This window comes from Lutjanus erythropterus, chromosome 23 (assembly GCF_056507025.1).
Source record: "Lutjanus erythropterus isolate fLutEry1 chromosome 23, fLutEry1.hap2, whole genome shotgun sequence".
In the NCBI taxonomy this organism is placed as follows: domain Eukaryota; kingdom Metazoa; phylum Chordata; class Actinopteri; order Lutjaniformes; family Lutjanidae; genus Lutjanus; species Lutjanus erythropterus.
The window spans coordinates 22,195,286-22,210,802 of NC_139339.1; the positions used below are offsets into that span (position 1 = coordinate 22,195,286).

Sequence of the window (15,517 nt, forward strand, 5' to 3'; positions counted from 1 at the left end):
ACAGATACTTGTGTAAAGATCGACTGGAAAAAGTAGAAATATTGATTCAGCTTCTTCACTCAAGTAAAAGTGAAGAAGCACAGGCTCTGAAATGTACTCAAAATATAAAAGTGAAAGGAAACCCTCTGAAGGACATTTCTACAGACTGTGTTGTGTAAAGCAAACTGAACCTCATCTGTTTTTCCCGTGGTTGAATCTCCCTCTGTTGTTGGTCTCATCTTGTTGCATCTTTTTGGTTTTGATATGTTGTTTTTGTCTCGTTACATCTATTCCGTAGTTTTTTGTGTTGTTACATCTTTTACATTGTTTTTCTTTTTATTACGTGTTTTTTGTCTTATGTGTTTTTTACTGTATGGTTGGTTTTTGTGCTGTTGCATCTTTTCATCGAATCTTATTTTTGTCGTTTTACATCTTTCACATTGTTTTTATTTTAATATGTATATGTTATGTTTTTTTGTCTTGTGATGTCTTTTACATTTTTTAAAAAAAAACTTGTTATGTCTTTTTGGTCTTGTTACACTTTTTCATCTTATTTTTGTCTCGTCACATCTTTTTCAGCTTGCTACATCTTTTTTTTGTCTCGTTACGTCGCTTTTCATCTTGTTACGTATTTTTTGTCCTGTTGCTGTTTGCTTGGTTACATCTTTTTCGTTTTGTCACTTTTTAGTTGCGTTGCATCTTTTTTGTCTTGTTACATAGTTTTTCATCTTAAGTATTTTTTGTCCTGTCACACTTTTCACATTTTTTTCATCTTGTTATATCTTTTCGGTCTCATTATGTCGTTTTTGTCTTGTTATGTCTGTTGTGTGCGACATGCACTAATTGATACACTTAGAAACCATCATTGTTATGTTCTATTGTCCTGTCCATTGAAGTCAATGATTCCACTCAAATGCATTAAAACTTAAGTAATGAGCCTATCTTGAAAATATTTGTTTTCAAATGTAGGGAGTAAAAGTAAGAAGTTGTCAGAAAAATACATACTCAAGTAAAGTACACATTCCTGAAAAATCTGACGAAGTATTTGTTGTTTGGTTTTACAGTTATGAGCAGGTATAGAATGCACTTGACTTTTTTTTAAACGTTCCAGTACGTTTTACCTCTGCATTCAAATGTTGCTGACAAAAACAATGACGTGCCCATTATAAAGAGAGGATGATTATAGTTATTTAAAAGGTGTGTTTGGGCAGCTAGCACTGGAATTGGAGCAAGTCTTCGCAGGCTTATTTTCACACCGTAGTGAAATGAACAGACAAAGCAGGAAATGAATCATTTAGGGAATGCTAAATAGTTGACGATGATGTAAAATGAATGATATTTGTAGTTAACCGACTAAACCATTCAAAACCACTATAATCCTGGAGTCTAGTGTGTCAAAACTTGATTGTTTAAGTTGTGGTATGGAAAATTGCCTTTGGTTTTTACCACATTATAAATTAAAACCACAACAAGACAGTTACTTGATGGGAGTCGTTCCATGAACAGAACATTGTGGCTTTAAAAGTTATTGAAATTACAGAGAGAGGCAGAGGAGGCCATGCAGTCAGTATTTCAGTTTGGCAGGAATGACTTTCTGTACATGTTTTTACATGGTGGCTCTTACTTGTCTAAAAAAAAATGGGTGCAAAACTGTGAGTTGCTGCCACAAAAAAATGGCCAGTTTTGTCATTTACAGAATAAAAATCTTATTTTATCAAGATCCTTATGAAATCTTGTTGATATTATAATAACATGTTTTCTCTGTTATTAGTTTATACCAGACAGCAGCAGCAGTGGCCAACCCCCCCCCCCCCATCAAAAAAAAATCTGATTGTTTCCCCATAGCTGCATGCCTACAGCTACCTGCCTGTGTGTGTGTGTGTGTGTGTGTGTGTGTGTGTGTGTGTATGTATGTATGTATGTGTGTGTATATCATTCTCAGCAGCCCTCACAGACAGAGAGCAGAGAAGAGACACCATAGACAGCGATGTATCTGTTGGTTGCTACATTTTTATAGAGTTCTGACCTCACAGCCTATTGGCTGGAGACTACCACCGCAAAAGAGGCTGAAGTCCAGAGTTTCTAAGAGTCAATACATTTTTTTTCTTTTAGAAATATCCTGCATAGCATGCCTTTAACTTGCAGGATATGGTGACAAGCAGAGATGAATTTAAGGGATAAAAGTGGCCCTACTTTCCCATCATGTTCATATTCTACAACATGAGACTGCAGAGCCATCTTCTCAGTTGAACTGCTGTGAGTAAATTATTGTAGTTGAAGGCCCACTGGCCTGGAGGAGGTGGTGGCATATCGGTGATCAATTTGGTCAATAGCCTTTATAATAGGCTGTATAACAGGAAACCAGATGGAACTAGAAGAGGTCACTCAGCTGAGTGCTGATCGGAAAGAGATTGCCAACATTAACACGACCCCCACATATGTTCTTTCTGGCTGAAACAAGATTTCAGACTGAAGCAGTTGTTGATCACTTGCGGCTCCTTGTGGCCAGTTTAGAGGAGAGAGAAGTCAGCTGTCAATGGACAGACAGAGCAGTCAGAAAATAGAAATACTGCCATTTACATCCATATCTGTCCACACTCGTATAATGAATGTAGAGAAGACTACTGTATAAACAGATATAATATGGAACTTACTACTACATTGACCTGTAACTTTTCTCCAATGAGAAACCTGCTGTCTTCTCTGAGAGACTATTTTTACAGAGGACAGAGGACTGATTCATCTTAAATATCATTTACAAAATGTGCATACAACTACAAAATACTCGGAGTTCGCTAAAAGTGTAAAAAAATGTGCCATCAAAAGTCTATTTGTTCATTACAAAACTTTGTATACACAATAAAGAGGAGCATTTAATTTTCTACGATAGTAGACCTTCAGGCAGCTTTAGTCTCTCTGTAATTGCTGCCTCACCCTGATGATTTTAATGTTCCTTGTGCCTGAAAGAAAATGAAAACACATCCTAATTAACACCTTCCTATTCCTCTCTGCCTGTTTGTAGATATGGGGCTTCTACAAGCAAGGCTACAAGTGTAAAGGTAAGAACCATTCATTTACATTTTAGTCTCTGTCTGCTGCACAGATGTGTGTGTTCCACCCACAAGAATTAGCTAGTCTTTTTGACGCCATCGATTCTCACACACGCACACAACCACACACAAACCCTCTGTAGATAAAGATCCATAGAGTTGAAGTGCTGAGTAAATGTCATCAACACAGAAACCACAGCAAATACAGTATATCACACTCTTTTAATGGACGTCCACACGCAGAGCTGGCTTCGCCAACAGCTGGATACACTCCATCAGCAGAGACCACACTACACACAATGCACAATTATTTGCCCTTTCAAGGCTCCCAGTAGACGAGTGTTTGAAGAAGCTGCTTCATTTCACAAATGTACACACACACACAGGCCACCTCCAACACGTCCCATCATCCTCCTCTCATCCTCACGGTCGTTCGAAACACACTCTCAGCTTCCGTCTTTCCCTTCGCTGGATGCTCTGTGCTGACGCTGGAAATTAAGTAGTGATAATCTGCAGACGTTCGGCGCACTAAATAACTCACGCTACATATGTTTCTGTCCAGATGTCAAGCAGAAACTTTGGAGACGGTGCCAAATCTAAAATGCTAATCATGCAAGTTTCCATCTGCTGGAGTCTTTGGAGGAGTGATTGATTACAGCTCGGCCTCATGAATGGCACAAGTTAGAGTAGGCAGATATTTTACAGGAAGGATTTCACTGCTTTGCTCAACAATTTAGTTTCCTTTGCTGATTACAGCACAAGGCTGCCTAGCCTTTGTTCAGTTTTTTGCTTTCACAAAAATAAGTTATTAATTTTTTTGGAAAAAGTTAAGTATTATGTTGATGTAGTGACAAACAAGCATTTCAATTACTTACTCTCTCTTGTCCATTTTTAAGCTTTATTAAAGGGATAATTTTGATTTCTTAAAGTGGGGTTGTATGAGGTACTTATCCATAGTCAGTGTAATACTTACATTAGGACCCGGTTGGCACAATCCTAGGTGGGAGAAGCAGCAGGAGTACCAGTGTAGGACCCTAAGCAATGTACTGCTTTGGACAGTGTGTGTTAAAGCAGGTTTTTCAACCTTTTTTAACTTAAAGGAAATGTTCACCCAAAAATGAAAATTCAGTCACTATCTACTCATGTTGATTGAAGGTCAGGTTTAGTTTTTTAGTCCACAAAACACTGCTGGCCATTGCAGAATGTCCCACACAATGGAAGTGAATGGTGACCAGTTTTCAAATGTCAAAAAACAACTAAAAAAACCCAACAGAATGCCTCCACACTGCTCATTTGGTGTAATCTGAGTGTCTTAAAGCCCTGACGTGCCAAGTACACGTCATTTACACCATGTTTTTAGCCTTATCTTCAGCCATCATCATGTGTGCGTGCACACTGTCTGAGCTGGGTGTAGGAGGTGTGATGGATGTGGCGCACGCGGAAGTGAGGGTCATGTTGTTTTTTTCTGTTTGAAAACCGGTCACCATTAAACTGTCTGGGAGATTCTGCAACACTGTTTTCCTGTGAAACTCCAGCAGTGTTCTGTGGACTGAAAAACTAAACCCAACCTTCAATCCACATAAGGCTGAATAGATAATGACTGATTTTTTATTTTTGGGTGAGCTATCTCTTTAAGTGTCATTTTTCCAGAACAAAAAATGCTTTGGTGTTGTTCCCTTTCAGTGGCTAGTGAACATCAATATTAAGGTATATTATTGTTTATACTAACAGTTAACTTTACAGTTGCTGTGCCAATTCTCATGGCCACGGGAACACATGAGAGTTTGAGCCACTTGTGACTCTGTCCATTTAGAAGCATCCAGTAATTCTCACTGAGGTTTTGACTGGTTGTGGTGATATTCAGACGCAACTGTTCATTGAAATTATGCCTTTAATTTGATATTTTTTTATGCATGTGAATTCTTGAACACAATGCTGAAGCACCCAAAGCACTGTTCGCTTCCATTTGGCACCCAGGTTAATCAGTCAGGCTGAACACAGCACACTGCAGCACAGGGCTGGCTCGCGATCTCAACAATATTTTTCCTTTATCTATGACTGAATCTAGCATGAAAACACACTGTTAGTCTACTATAAATATAAATGATTTATTATATATGATATAAATGATTTGATTTTGACAAATGATGAAATATCCCTTCCAATGATTGAAAACTCTCTTCATTTCTCTCCCTGCGGTTCTCCTGGAGTTTCAGTTCCTCCGTTTTTTTCTCCAGATAATGAAATACGACAATCTGCCATCCACTATATGTATTAGATAAAGTATCAGTGCTGTTTGTGGTTGTATTTTTTAAAATTATGTATCATCTACACACAGGGAGAGAGATAAGCAGCTGACAGGCAGGAGGGAAGGAGGGAGGGTCCACTTTTTATCCAGAGACACATAAAAAGCTATCTACTGTCGGTAATTCACTGACTATACGACCTTATACCTTATACAATATCCATTATCTCTACCCGCTGCGCAGCTGAAGGGTTGCAGGGGGATGGAGCCTATCCCAGCTGACACTGGGGCGACAGGTCTCCAATTCATCAGACAATCATTCTCACTCACATTCACACCTATGGGGCAATTTAGAATCACCAATTAACCTAACCTTACACAACCCCACTTCAAAAAACTATCCCTTTAAATAGCTTGAAAGTCATCATCAAACATTTGAGTTGCATAGCAACCAGAGTAATTAATGCTCCTTGGGGCCTTTGAAGTCTTGTGGTCTGTTACTTGCAGTGTACCGCGCCCTGCAGCTTGTGTATAGGAGGAGAACAAATCAGAGCCAGATTGATGTTGGATTTTTGGGGCCAATGCCAATATTAGGGAGTAAAACATTTACTACGTCACCATAATGGCCACTGTTCTTATACAGAATATAATATACAGGATATAGAATATATACATAAATACATTTTTTGCAGTGATCCCTCAAAAGTGGTTAAAACTTAAGACTAAAAATATCTAATAGATGCAAAAATATTTAACAGTTTAACAACTTTATTGTTCAGAATTACATCAGGCACTGAAACAGTCAACTTTTGTCTGTGTTTTTAATAATTAGAAATAACTATAATAAAAAAAAATAGAGCAAAATATAGGTATATATTAAACATGAATTAAGATTAAGAATCAAATATGCACAATGCTGCCTATAACACTAACAAATAAAAAGAATCTGCATTATGTACAGTTGACAAAATAGGTTTTCATATAGGCACATATTGGATAACATATATGCTGATACTAATATAGACATATATAGCTGTGATAGGCCAATGTCAGACTGATGATATTGGATGAATTCTACAGCAAATATTCTGAATTGATCACTGCCTCATTTCTTAATTAACAAGAAATGTTCTACTTTAATTGCGTTTTAATTTGGGAACAGTCGTTTAAAATAATCTAATTTTTGAGCTTTTCTGGTGCTTGGAGGATAACTTCCTTATTAAAAGACAAACATGCCTCTGTGATAGCTGCTGTTGAGGCAAAAAGATGGAGGTGAAAAGAGAGCAAACACAAGCACTGTGTACATACACATCTCCCCCTACTCACACCCCCAAACACTCCACTCTCCCGTCTCCTCTCCTCTCTGGAGGAGTGATGTCTGCGAGTCAGACTGGGAGTGTGTGAGTGTTCGGGCTTGTTCCAGTGCATTAATGAGACCACAGGAAGTCAATGAGAAAGCCCCACAGCCATTCATCCCCATTACCATTGTTAGCCTGTACTCAGGGAGGTAGAGAGAGCGGCAGGGACATAATTGAAATGAATCACCCTCAGCAGTGCAGGAGCCGAGTGTGTCGAGAGCTCTGAATGTGTGTGTGTGTGTGTGTGTAGTTGGATGTGTGTTTTACTGCTGGAGACATTCAGATATTTGGACTCAGATATGAGAGGCATCTCAGTGTCTTGGAATGAGTGTTGTCACAATGCCTAACTTTCATATCAATACAGTCACAATATTACAGCAAGTCTTGTTTAAAGGAATATATTTTATATTTGGGGAGATCAATCCTAGCTAGCTAGTTACATCTGATAGCTAATGTTAGCAAAATGCCAGATAATTTGCATCCATGTTTCAGGTCTTTTCAGGTCATAGTGGTGTTTGTCACTGAGACAGCGGAGCAGATGCAACCCCGGTGTTTCAGAGCCAGACCTAATTTCATTTATTGTTTAATTAATTGTTTTAATCATCAGTTTTATCTTTGGAAATGAATGTTTGAATTATGTATGTACAAATGGAAAACAAAAACAATACAGCAGTCGGTGTCAGTCCATTTTTAAAAGAAAACAAATAAATGTACTGTAGGAAAAGGATTACCATCACAAGTTTAGATTTTGGCATCAACTGGCTACCCAAGCATTGACATCCTCGGTTATATTGCCACTCGGTAGGTGGCTGCCAAGGTAACAACAACAGTAAATTCAGAGCAACAAACCAAGAGGAAAGAAGCGGTGTGAAATTCTAAGAAAAGTTTTTAATTAGCATGTCAGAGTTCATCATGAATGAAAGGTACGTACTTGACCACTTAGGGTGAGGAGGGTAATACATTTCCTAACTGGAGGAGAAAAATAATTTTTCAATCAGCCTATTACTGTTAGGATGTGATAATGACTTGGAATTTTAATGTACAAAAGACCTTTGTTAAAAGTGTCAAACTTCTCTAAAATTTAAATGTGGAAGAAAATCTTGTGCAGGGAGAGAGAAGTTTCTGGCCACAGTGACAAACCTGAGAGGTGTGTGTGTGTGTGTGTGTGTGTGTGTGTGTGTGTGTGTGTGTTTGAGAGATCAGGTTCTTTGACTCTCATGTGTTTATTTGCTCAATGACCCGTCACTCTTCTCCTCTTAGACTCCCGCTGGCTGACAGAGTTGTTGTCGGGCACAGTTGGTCTCACTGTGTGTGTGTGCCAGTGTTCGTGTGTGTGCATGGCGTGTAGAAGCGCTCTCCTGTCACCACTAGCTCTTCCGTTCGCCCCGATGTTTCTGTTTGCACCCGTCCCTCTGTCTGACCCTCTCCCTGTCTCTCCCCCTCGCTCCCGGCCTTCCCCTCCCTTCTTCCCTTCTCGCCTCCTCTCCCGCCGACTCTCCCTCCCCCTCCTCCGACCCCCGCGCCCTCTCCTCCTCTCCCGCCACCTTTCCTTGCCACCATCCTTCTCCCACCACATGAACGCTCCGGCCGCAGCCTGCGGGGTCAACTGCCACAAGGCCTGCCGGAGCCGCCTGGCAGTTGAGTGCCGGAAGAGGACCAAGAGCATCAGCCACGAGACACCGCCCGCCCTCCAGGCCAGATCCTACAGCTTCCCTCCACCTGCCAACACCCCACCCAGCCTGCAGAACACAGGTGAGTGCTGCTGTGGTTGTTAAATCAACAGCACATGAGGCAGGCTCATGGCTCATTTGGAGGGGATGATGCGATCACTCGTGTGTGTGCGACCTGCAGCTTGTCCGCAGTTAATCCCACATACTACTGAACCCGTCGGCTTAATTTTTTTTGCGCACATTTATGAAAATGAAAAATGAAAAATCATTTTTATATAACTGCAGAAGAATTATGCTTTTAGGTTCTTCCATTCTTGTGGAGGTAATATCTCAAGAACACCTTGGGAAAGGAATTTCTTCAAACTTTGCACAAAAGATCACTTGGACTTAAGGATGAGCTGATTAAATTTTGGTGGTCAAAGGTCAAAGGTCAAGGTCATTGTGACCTCATGTCCATTTTATTCTTGTGAATGCGACATCTAACTTTGGAGGGTGTTTCTTCAAATCTGGTACAAATGAACACTTTGACTCAAGGATGAACTGATTTGATTTTGGAGGTCAAAGGTCACAGTGACCTCACAAAACAAGTTTTTGGACATAACTTAAGAATTCGTACACTAATCATGACAAAATTTCATGCAGATATCTAATAGGATAGCAGGGGTTACATTCAGACATTAGTTTCGGGTTGCCTGAAAGAGATCTGCACTCTTCTAGTTTGGCCAAAATGAGTTGTCTTCCCTCTGAAGCCACTGTAAATCTATTGCAAAGAGCAGCTACGGCAAAGCAATGACCATTAAATGAGTTTAACATATTCAGGTGGGGGTATATTCAGACAATGTTTGATGAAGGGCTTGGGCCTATTACTATTAAATCTCTATAAGGAGCTGTTTCTGGTGTGCAGACTTATTTTTGTACTTTTGTATCTGGTTTTTTTTGTCCAGCACTCAGTATTCATTGCTTTTGATGTATGTGCCATTTTTTGAGTCTTTAGCCAGAACATTTAGATTTAGTGAAATATGCTCTTTGTCTCTGATCTTGCAGCCATGAAATCTTGTATGCTAGTTAGCAACATGCATAGCTACTACTAGAGTTATTTGATGTAAGTTTAAGTTTGCAGTCATCTGAACTTTAGACATTAAAAAAACTGTACAACCAAAATGTTAATCCATACCTTGAAATCAGTTTCTGCCGAGGTGAAATGATCCTTCTCCTCTTCCACATGCAAGCAGGGAGAGAATCTCACTGAGCATGTGCAGAGTAAGTGTCATCACTCTAGCTGGTTTGTGCTGGAGGATCTGAGTGTGGTACAACTCCCCCTGTTACCACGGCCCCGGCTCTCACCTCCCTATGTGAGATCACACCTAATTTGGAGACCAAATGTGGCCCAGAGTAAATGTCATTTTAAGAAATTTAGAACTAAGCACATGATTTTTTTTTTGTAGAAGAAACATGCCAGACACATTATTATTCAGAGCAGATAATTTGTGAATGTCTTGTTGGAATGATGTTAAAAGCACCAACCTTGACCAAGTATTGATGCCTTTAAACCCTTTTGAAATTGTCGTGATTGAAGTTCGTTGAAGCTCTGTCCAGCTTTTCGCATTAACACTTAATGGAATTTCTGCTGTGAGATCATGTTTCATCACAAATCACACACCGCCGTTTTAACCGCTAACACTGAAGTGACTCGTGGGATCCTCTCATGGTATTTTAAGGTTCACATAACAGAGTGATTTGAATGATGGAAGAAAATCATCAAATTAGTTTGTATTAGCTACACCTTATCTGTATAATCCCTTATATAAAAATAAATATAGGCTAAATGAATAAAAAACTTAAATACTGTTGTAGGTGGGATGATTCTGCTGTTTCCATAAGAAGCGTGAAATAGCTTCATTAGCTCTCTTGATTTCAGGAAAAGACACAATATAGTACCCAATGCGCTCGTGAAAAACACCCCCACAGTCCCAGAATGTGTCAAAAAATTCAAGCAGAAAATTATAATTGTCTTCTCCAAAAAATCTAATTCAGTCATCACTTAGAGGAATTTTTATAACACGTTTTCAGCATTTCATTTCCGCACTGCAACACCTCCACCTTTTCAAGGGTGCTTTTGTCTTCCTCCAAACATTCGGGGCACTGACATTTGGAGGATATTCTCAAACAATGGAGTGTAATTTGCAATGGAAATATGATTGGCCCACCTCAGCGAGACCAGTGACTCATGGATGCAATGTTTTCATTAGACATTAGCAAAAAACGGTGCCCTGCCTGCCTCTGTTTTATATCGGCGTGAATATGCTTGATCAATGGGTGAGACAATACTGCCAGGAAAATGAATTGAACGGTAAACAGACAAGGCCACTCATTTCATTGGCTTCAGGCAGTGTTTTGCATTTTCATTTGGTTGACCAAGCTTATTTCTTTACCCTGACCTTCTGTGTTTTCAGTAATTGCTGAAGAGGATATCGAGTCAGTGGAGGAGGGAGTGTTTGATGTCCACCTATAACCAGGTGAGAGACATGTTGACTTTATTCTCACACTATTCATTTCATTCCGACTATGACTGTCATTGTCTTGTTTGGTCTGCCTACTCATCTTTGGTGTTTCTGATTAATTATTACCTCGGGTAATGATTTCCTGTTTTGCCCAGAATGACTCCTGGTGTCCTTCAGACTGACTTTTTGACTTTCAAGCAAAGTTCATCATATGCTGTGTGTTAACAGTTCTGAAAACATGAAACAGGATTATACATTTTTATCATAGCTACTGCCCACAATCATTATAATGCTGCATAATGCTGCATGCTATACATGGTATTACTACAAACAGCACAGCATCAGGATCGTCCAGTCATACAATATTAACAAACAGATTATTTGAAGCTGGGTTGTATGAGATGCTCATTAATAGATAGTCAGTAGATTACCTACAGAAGGTACTCCGGTTTGGAGTATCAGCACGGAAGATAAGCAGTGTACTGCAGTGGTCAGGGTCACCAACAAAAGGTATCCACTGAGCCACTTAAAAAAAGGTCCATGCTATATTTTTAGAACATTTTTCACTGCTTTACCTGACCTATTCTGACAGAAAAATGTTCTTTTAGAAGCCAAATATCGCTCTCATAAATCCAGCCAAACTCAGAAAAAATTGTGTCATTGTATGACTTTTGGATAGCATGGAAAAGGTTGTCTAACAGGAAAGCAAACTGGTGAAAATATTCTAAATATAGCATACATTTAAAGTGATTTTTTTAGGTTGACTGTTTTAAGTGTCCACAATAAGTTGCATGCTGGTACCCCCCCCCCCCTCTCTCTCTAGCGTATATACATGCAGCAAAATAATTTGCTCTGAGTCATGTATGAGCAGCATATGATGCAGTGAAATCAATACAAAAATAGAATAAATGGAATCTGCAGGACCTTGAATATTTACATAATATTACGTGACTGTTTTAACAACAGATGTATGATGTTGAAGTATTGCAGAGTGGAGGGGCTGTGTTTCAATAAGTGTCTTTGTTGATGATTGGTTATGGCCTGGGGGAAGAAAGAGTGAAGGTGATGAGGAGTCCTCGTTTTTAGAGCTCGGAGTCTCTGATGTGCAGGAGGGGGGAGACTTTGGAAAAGAAAGTAGCAGTAGTACTTGGGAAGGGTCACATAATTTTACCTTGCTCTCTTTTTAATCCTGGGAGAGTGTAAGTCTGTCAAATAGGGATGCTAAATATGTAGCTGGAGCCAGCAGCTAGTTAGCTTAGCTTAGCATAAAGGCTGGAAACAGGGAGAAAACAGCCTATATTCAGGTGTGCAGAGATCTTTTTTTGACGTATTTTCCCAATAAATCCCTGTAATTCTTACACACTGGACCTTTGAAACACAATATTGCCTTCTTACAGCCTCTCATGATTGCATGTGAGTATGAGCTGTGAGCAGTTCAATCAAAGAACAATTTTCTCTTCTCAGATTAGTTGATTGGAGTAATTGTTAAAGGGCTGCAGAAGTAAAACTAATCAGTATTTTACAAGGAAAAGGCAGTGATTGGAGATAAAACTAAAACTTAAACCTGATTTTGCATTGGAGACATTTTCTTCTTTCCTGGCAACCCCCTGCAATTTATCTTGTGACCTCTTGGGGGGTCCCAACCTCCAGGTTAGGAACCATTGATCTGCCAAATTATGCACTGACCGGAACAAAAATGAGTAATTGGTTTGGGGCTATTTGATTAAACACAAATGTTATTAGTGATAAATACAGAAATAATAAAAGTCTTCAAACTTGCCTCATTCCTCCTTTATAAGATAAGAGTATTAGGGCCAGGCAGAAGGGAAACAGAGAAAGAAAGTTTTGAAAATTGCATTGTGGCAACAAAAGTTGAAATGCTGAGAATGAACTCAAAATGTTATTTCGACTCTATTCTTGACATTTAAACGTAATTTTCAAAATGCAAAACAATGTAAAAACTCTCTCTGTTTTTGTGTTATGGCACAAAGGTTAACTCTCAACATTTAAACTTTATTCTTGATATTTTGACTTTATTCATAACATCTCAAGTTCATTCTTGACATTTATTCTCAAAATTATCTCTTTTTTTTCCCCTTTATGCCTGGCATTGATACTCCACCTGGTTTATTATATATTTAAATTAACTGGTGCATACTTCCAAAACAATTTATTCTTCAGATAACCACAAACCAACTGACACACACAGTGCATGTGGTGCTTTCTGGAGCCCCTGGTGGTTTGGGGTCCCAGGACTGTTTTCCTGCTTTGCCCAGCTGCTGATCCAACCTTGCGAGTGACACTGCCATCATACTCTTTTATCACAGCGCTGGTGTGTTTTGTGTTTTCATGCCCTATCCGTGGATTTATCCGTCACTGTATCACAGCCCTTGAACTGAAGTGTGATTTTGATGAACGGGCCAGTGACTGTCTCCAGCTCTCTATTTTAGAATCCCTCCCACGGCCGGTGTGCGAGGAGCCAAATCAGCGAACAGTCGGGAGCCAGACACAGAATGTGCAACAGTATGTCAGTTTTACAGCCCTCAACACTGGGGAGAAATTGCACTGAACACAAGCCAGGATACCTACGTGCTGCCACACAGTGGACACATACTGCAACAGCAACTGCTCCACTCCAGCTGACTCACATGAATGTGATGACCAATGTGAATGGAATGTATTTGTATGATTTCTATGTAAAATTTCTGCATTTTTGATTCAATGTGGGCCAAAAGTGTTATTGTAAAACTTCCTATATATTAAAAAAAAAATCCACAAATTGTATTTTCTCGGTAAAAAGTTTAAGTCAGTGAAGTTTATAATTTGAGCGCACAAATTGGAATGGCTGTCTACTTTTCTTTCAAACATAAAAGAGGTGCTGTTCTTGTCAAGAATGTAAACCTGCCACCCAGACTAAGCTACTGTCTTCTTTATCTGAGAAGCTTTGCTTTTTATTGTTTATCGTCTTCTTTTGAAATACATTTCAATGGACCAATAATAAGACCAATTTTGATGTCAGATAAAATATTGTTGATTTGTGGTGCTCGTCCAAAGCTTGATGACAAAAATCGTCCGTTTTTGCCGACAAAAGAAAGCAGCTGGGATGACAGTGTGGACAGTTATAATTAGGATGGACTTTGAACAACGTTATATTTTTGTCATGTTTACCTGAATATCAGTAACTGTCCTATAGTTGTTGCTGTTGTGTTGTTTCAGTATACAGTACTGTCTTGTACCAGTGCTCTGATAGACGATCTATCTTCTTGCAGAACTGTGAATGTAGCAGAAACAGTGAATTGCTGCTGTCAGATGAAGAGCTCATCTTTCCTAATAAATATGTTGACAGCAGAGAGTGGGAAGTGGTTAACTTCCCGCTGATTCCTCTATCTGTTTTTGAATGAGCTTTGGAGTTCTGAGACCGTCAGTAAAAATAAAAATAATCAAATATATACATATGCCAAAAAACCAAAACTGGAGTAATGAGGCTTTTCATTTGACAGCAGTGCATAAATATTATATTATTTCCCTGAGAATCTGTTTTAATGCAAGTTGTATTTTGCTGTTTATATCCTGCATGCTTCTCCCTTCATGGCTCTAATCTTGGCCAGATTTTTCTTTTTCTTTTTTTTTTACATGTAGCACGCCAACTTATCACTCATTTAGGAAACATGAAGTCTTGAAATTCCAGACAGACGAAATGATTCTGTTGCTTTTGTGCCTGTGGAGAGATGAATTCAGACTTCGAGTGCCATATTGTTAACTGCCGGTTCGTCATTGAATGAGACTCCTCACATTTGCTGGTATTTATTTTTCTGTATAAATAGCTAAATAGCTGCCGGTCCTTCTGTGTCACTTCCCGCCTGACGAAGGATGTTTGTTGTCATTCTGTGAATGAATCTTTCAGACTGATGTCATGCTAATCCTCGTGGACCCGGACGATCCCCCAGTATTAAATGCAGCAGTCATCACTCTAATATGTGTTCTGGTTAAGAATTTCTGTGACTAATAAGAATGATTCTGGAAAAAAATAACATCGTTCTGTCTCGTCTTTCTGACATTTAATCAGTAGCCATGTTTTCATTTTTGCTGAGTGTCTTTAATACATTTTAAGATAAGTCAGGGTTTTTGCAATGATCCCAGTGAACAAAAGCTTTGTTTTGTTAAAGTTAAAACAAATAATCTATTTTTACAGTGTACACTAGCCCACAACACATTCCTCAGCATATAATGCAGCAGGCCTCTTTCTAATATTGTTCTGGTTAAGAATTTCTGTGATTAATGATTCTGGAAAATGGGATTTCACTCCGCAGCCATGTTTTCACTCTTCACTCTTCTCCGCATGAATCAAAGGCGTTATTTTCAGCTGTTAGCAGCTGCTTTGATCAAAACATACAGTACAAAAATACATCATCATGAAATGTAGAAGAACATCAGCAAATCTCTTTTTTATTAACCGTAAATATACAAATTGTATTCATTAAAGTTAAAGTTAAATTTTGTAGTATTTATTTTCAGAACACTTCAGAACTTATAAACATGAGTTCTTTTTACTTATAGACTGCACAGAGTTCAATCAACTAATAAATCAATCAGTCATAAAGAAACATGATCAGCACATTAGCAGCTTCCCAGCATGCATTATTTTAGAGTTAAAATGCTCCTGAGACCCTTTTCTTATATAGTTTGAGGAAAACATGATGATAAGTGCTTTGTA

The 15,517-nt window shown here is 38.9% G+C and overlaps 1 protein-coding gene across 3 annotated transcripts in view; it reads left to right on the plus strand.

Annotated features, from left to right (window-relative positions):
- The window catches only part of LOC146306198 (RAS guanyl-releasing protein 2-like), a 67,433-nt gene extending 52,599 nt beyond the window's left edge, over nucleotides 1-14,834 (plus strand). For 2 of the 3 annotated variants that reach the window (XM_084711755.1, XM_084711757.1), the window contains exons 14-17: nucleotides 3,002-3,038; nucleotides 8,226-8,384; nucleotides 10,756-10,818; nucleotides 13,254-14,834. In XM_084711755.1, coding sequence (XP_084567881.1) covers nucleotides 3,002-3,038; nucleotides 8,226-8,384; nucleotides 10,756-10,814 — 255 coding nt within the window. In that variant the 3' untranslated portion in view covers nucleotides 10,815-10,818; nucleotides 13,254-14,834. Of the gene's footprint in view, nucleotides 1-3,001; nucleotides 3,039-8,225; nucleotides 8,385-10,755; nucleotides 10,819-13,240 lie in introns of all 3 variants that reach the window. The other variant, XM_084711756.1, reaches the window with a different exon arrangement.
- Nucleotides 14,835-15,517: the final 683 nt, after the last annotated feature.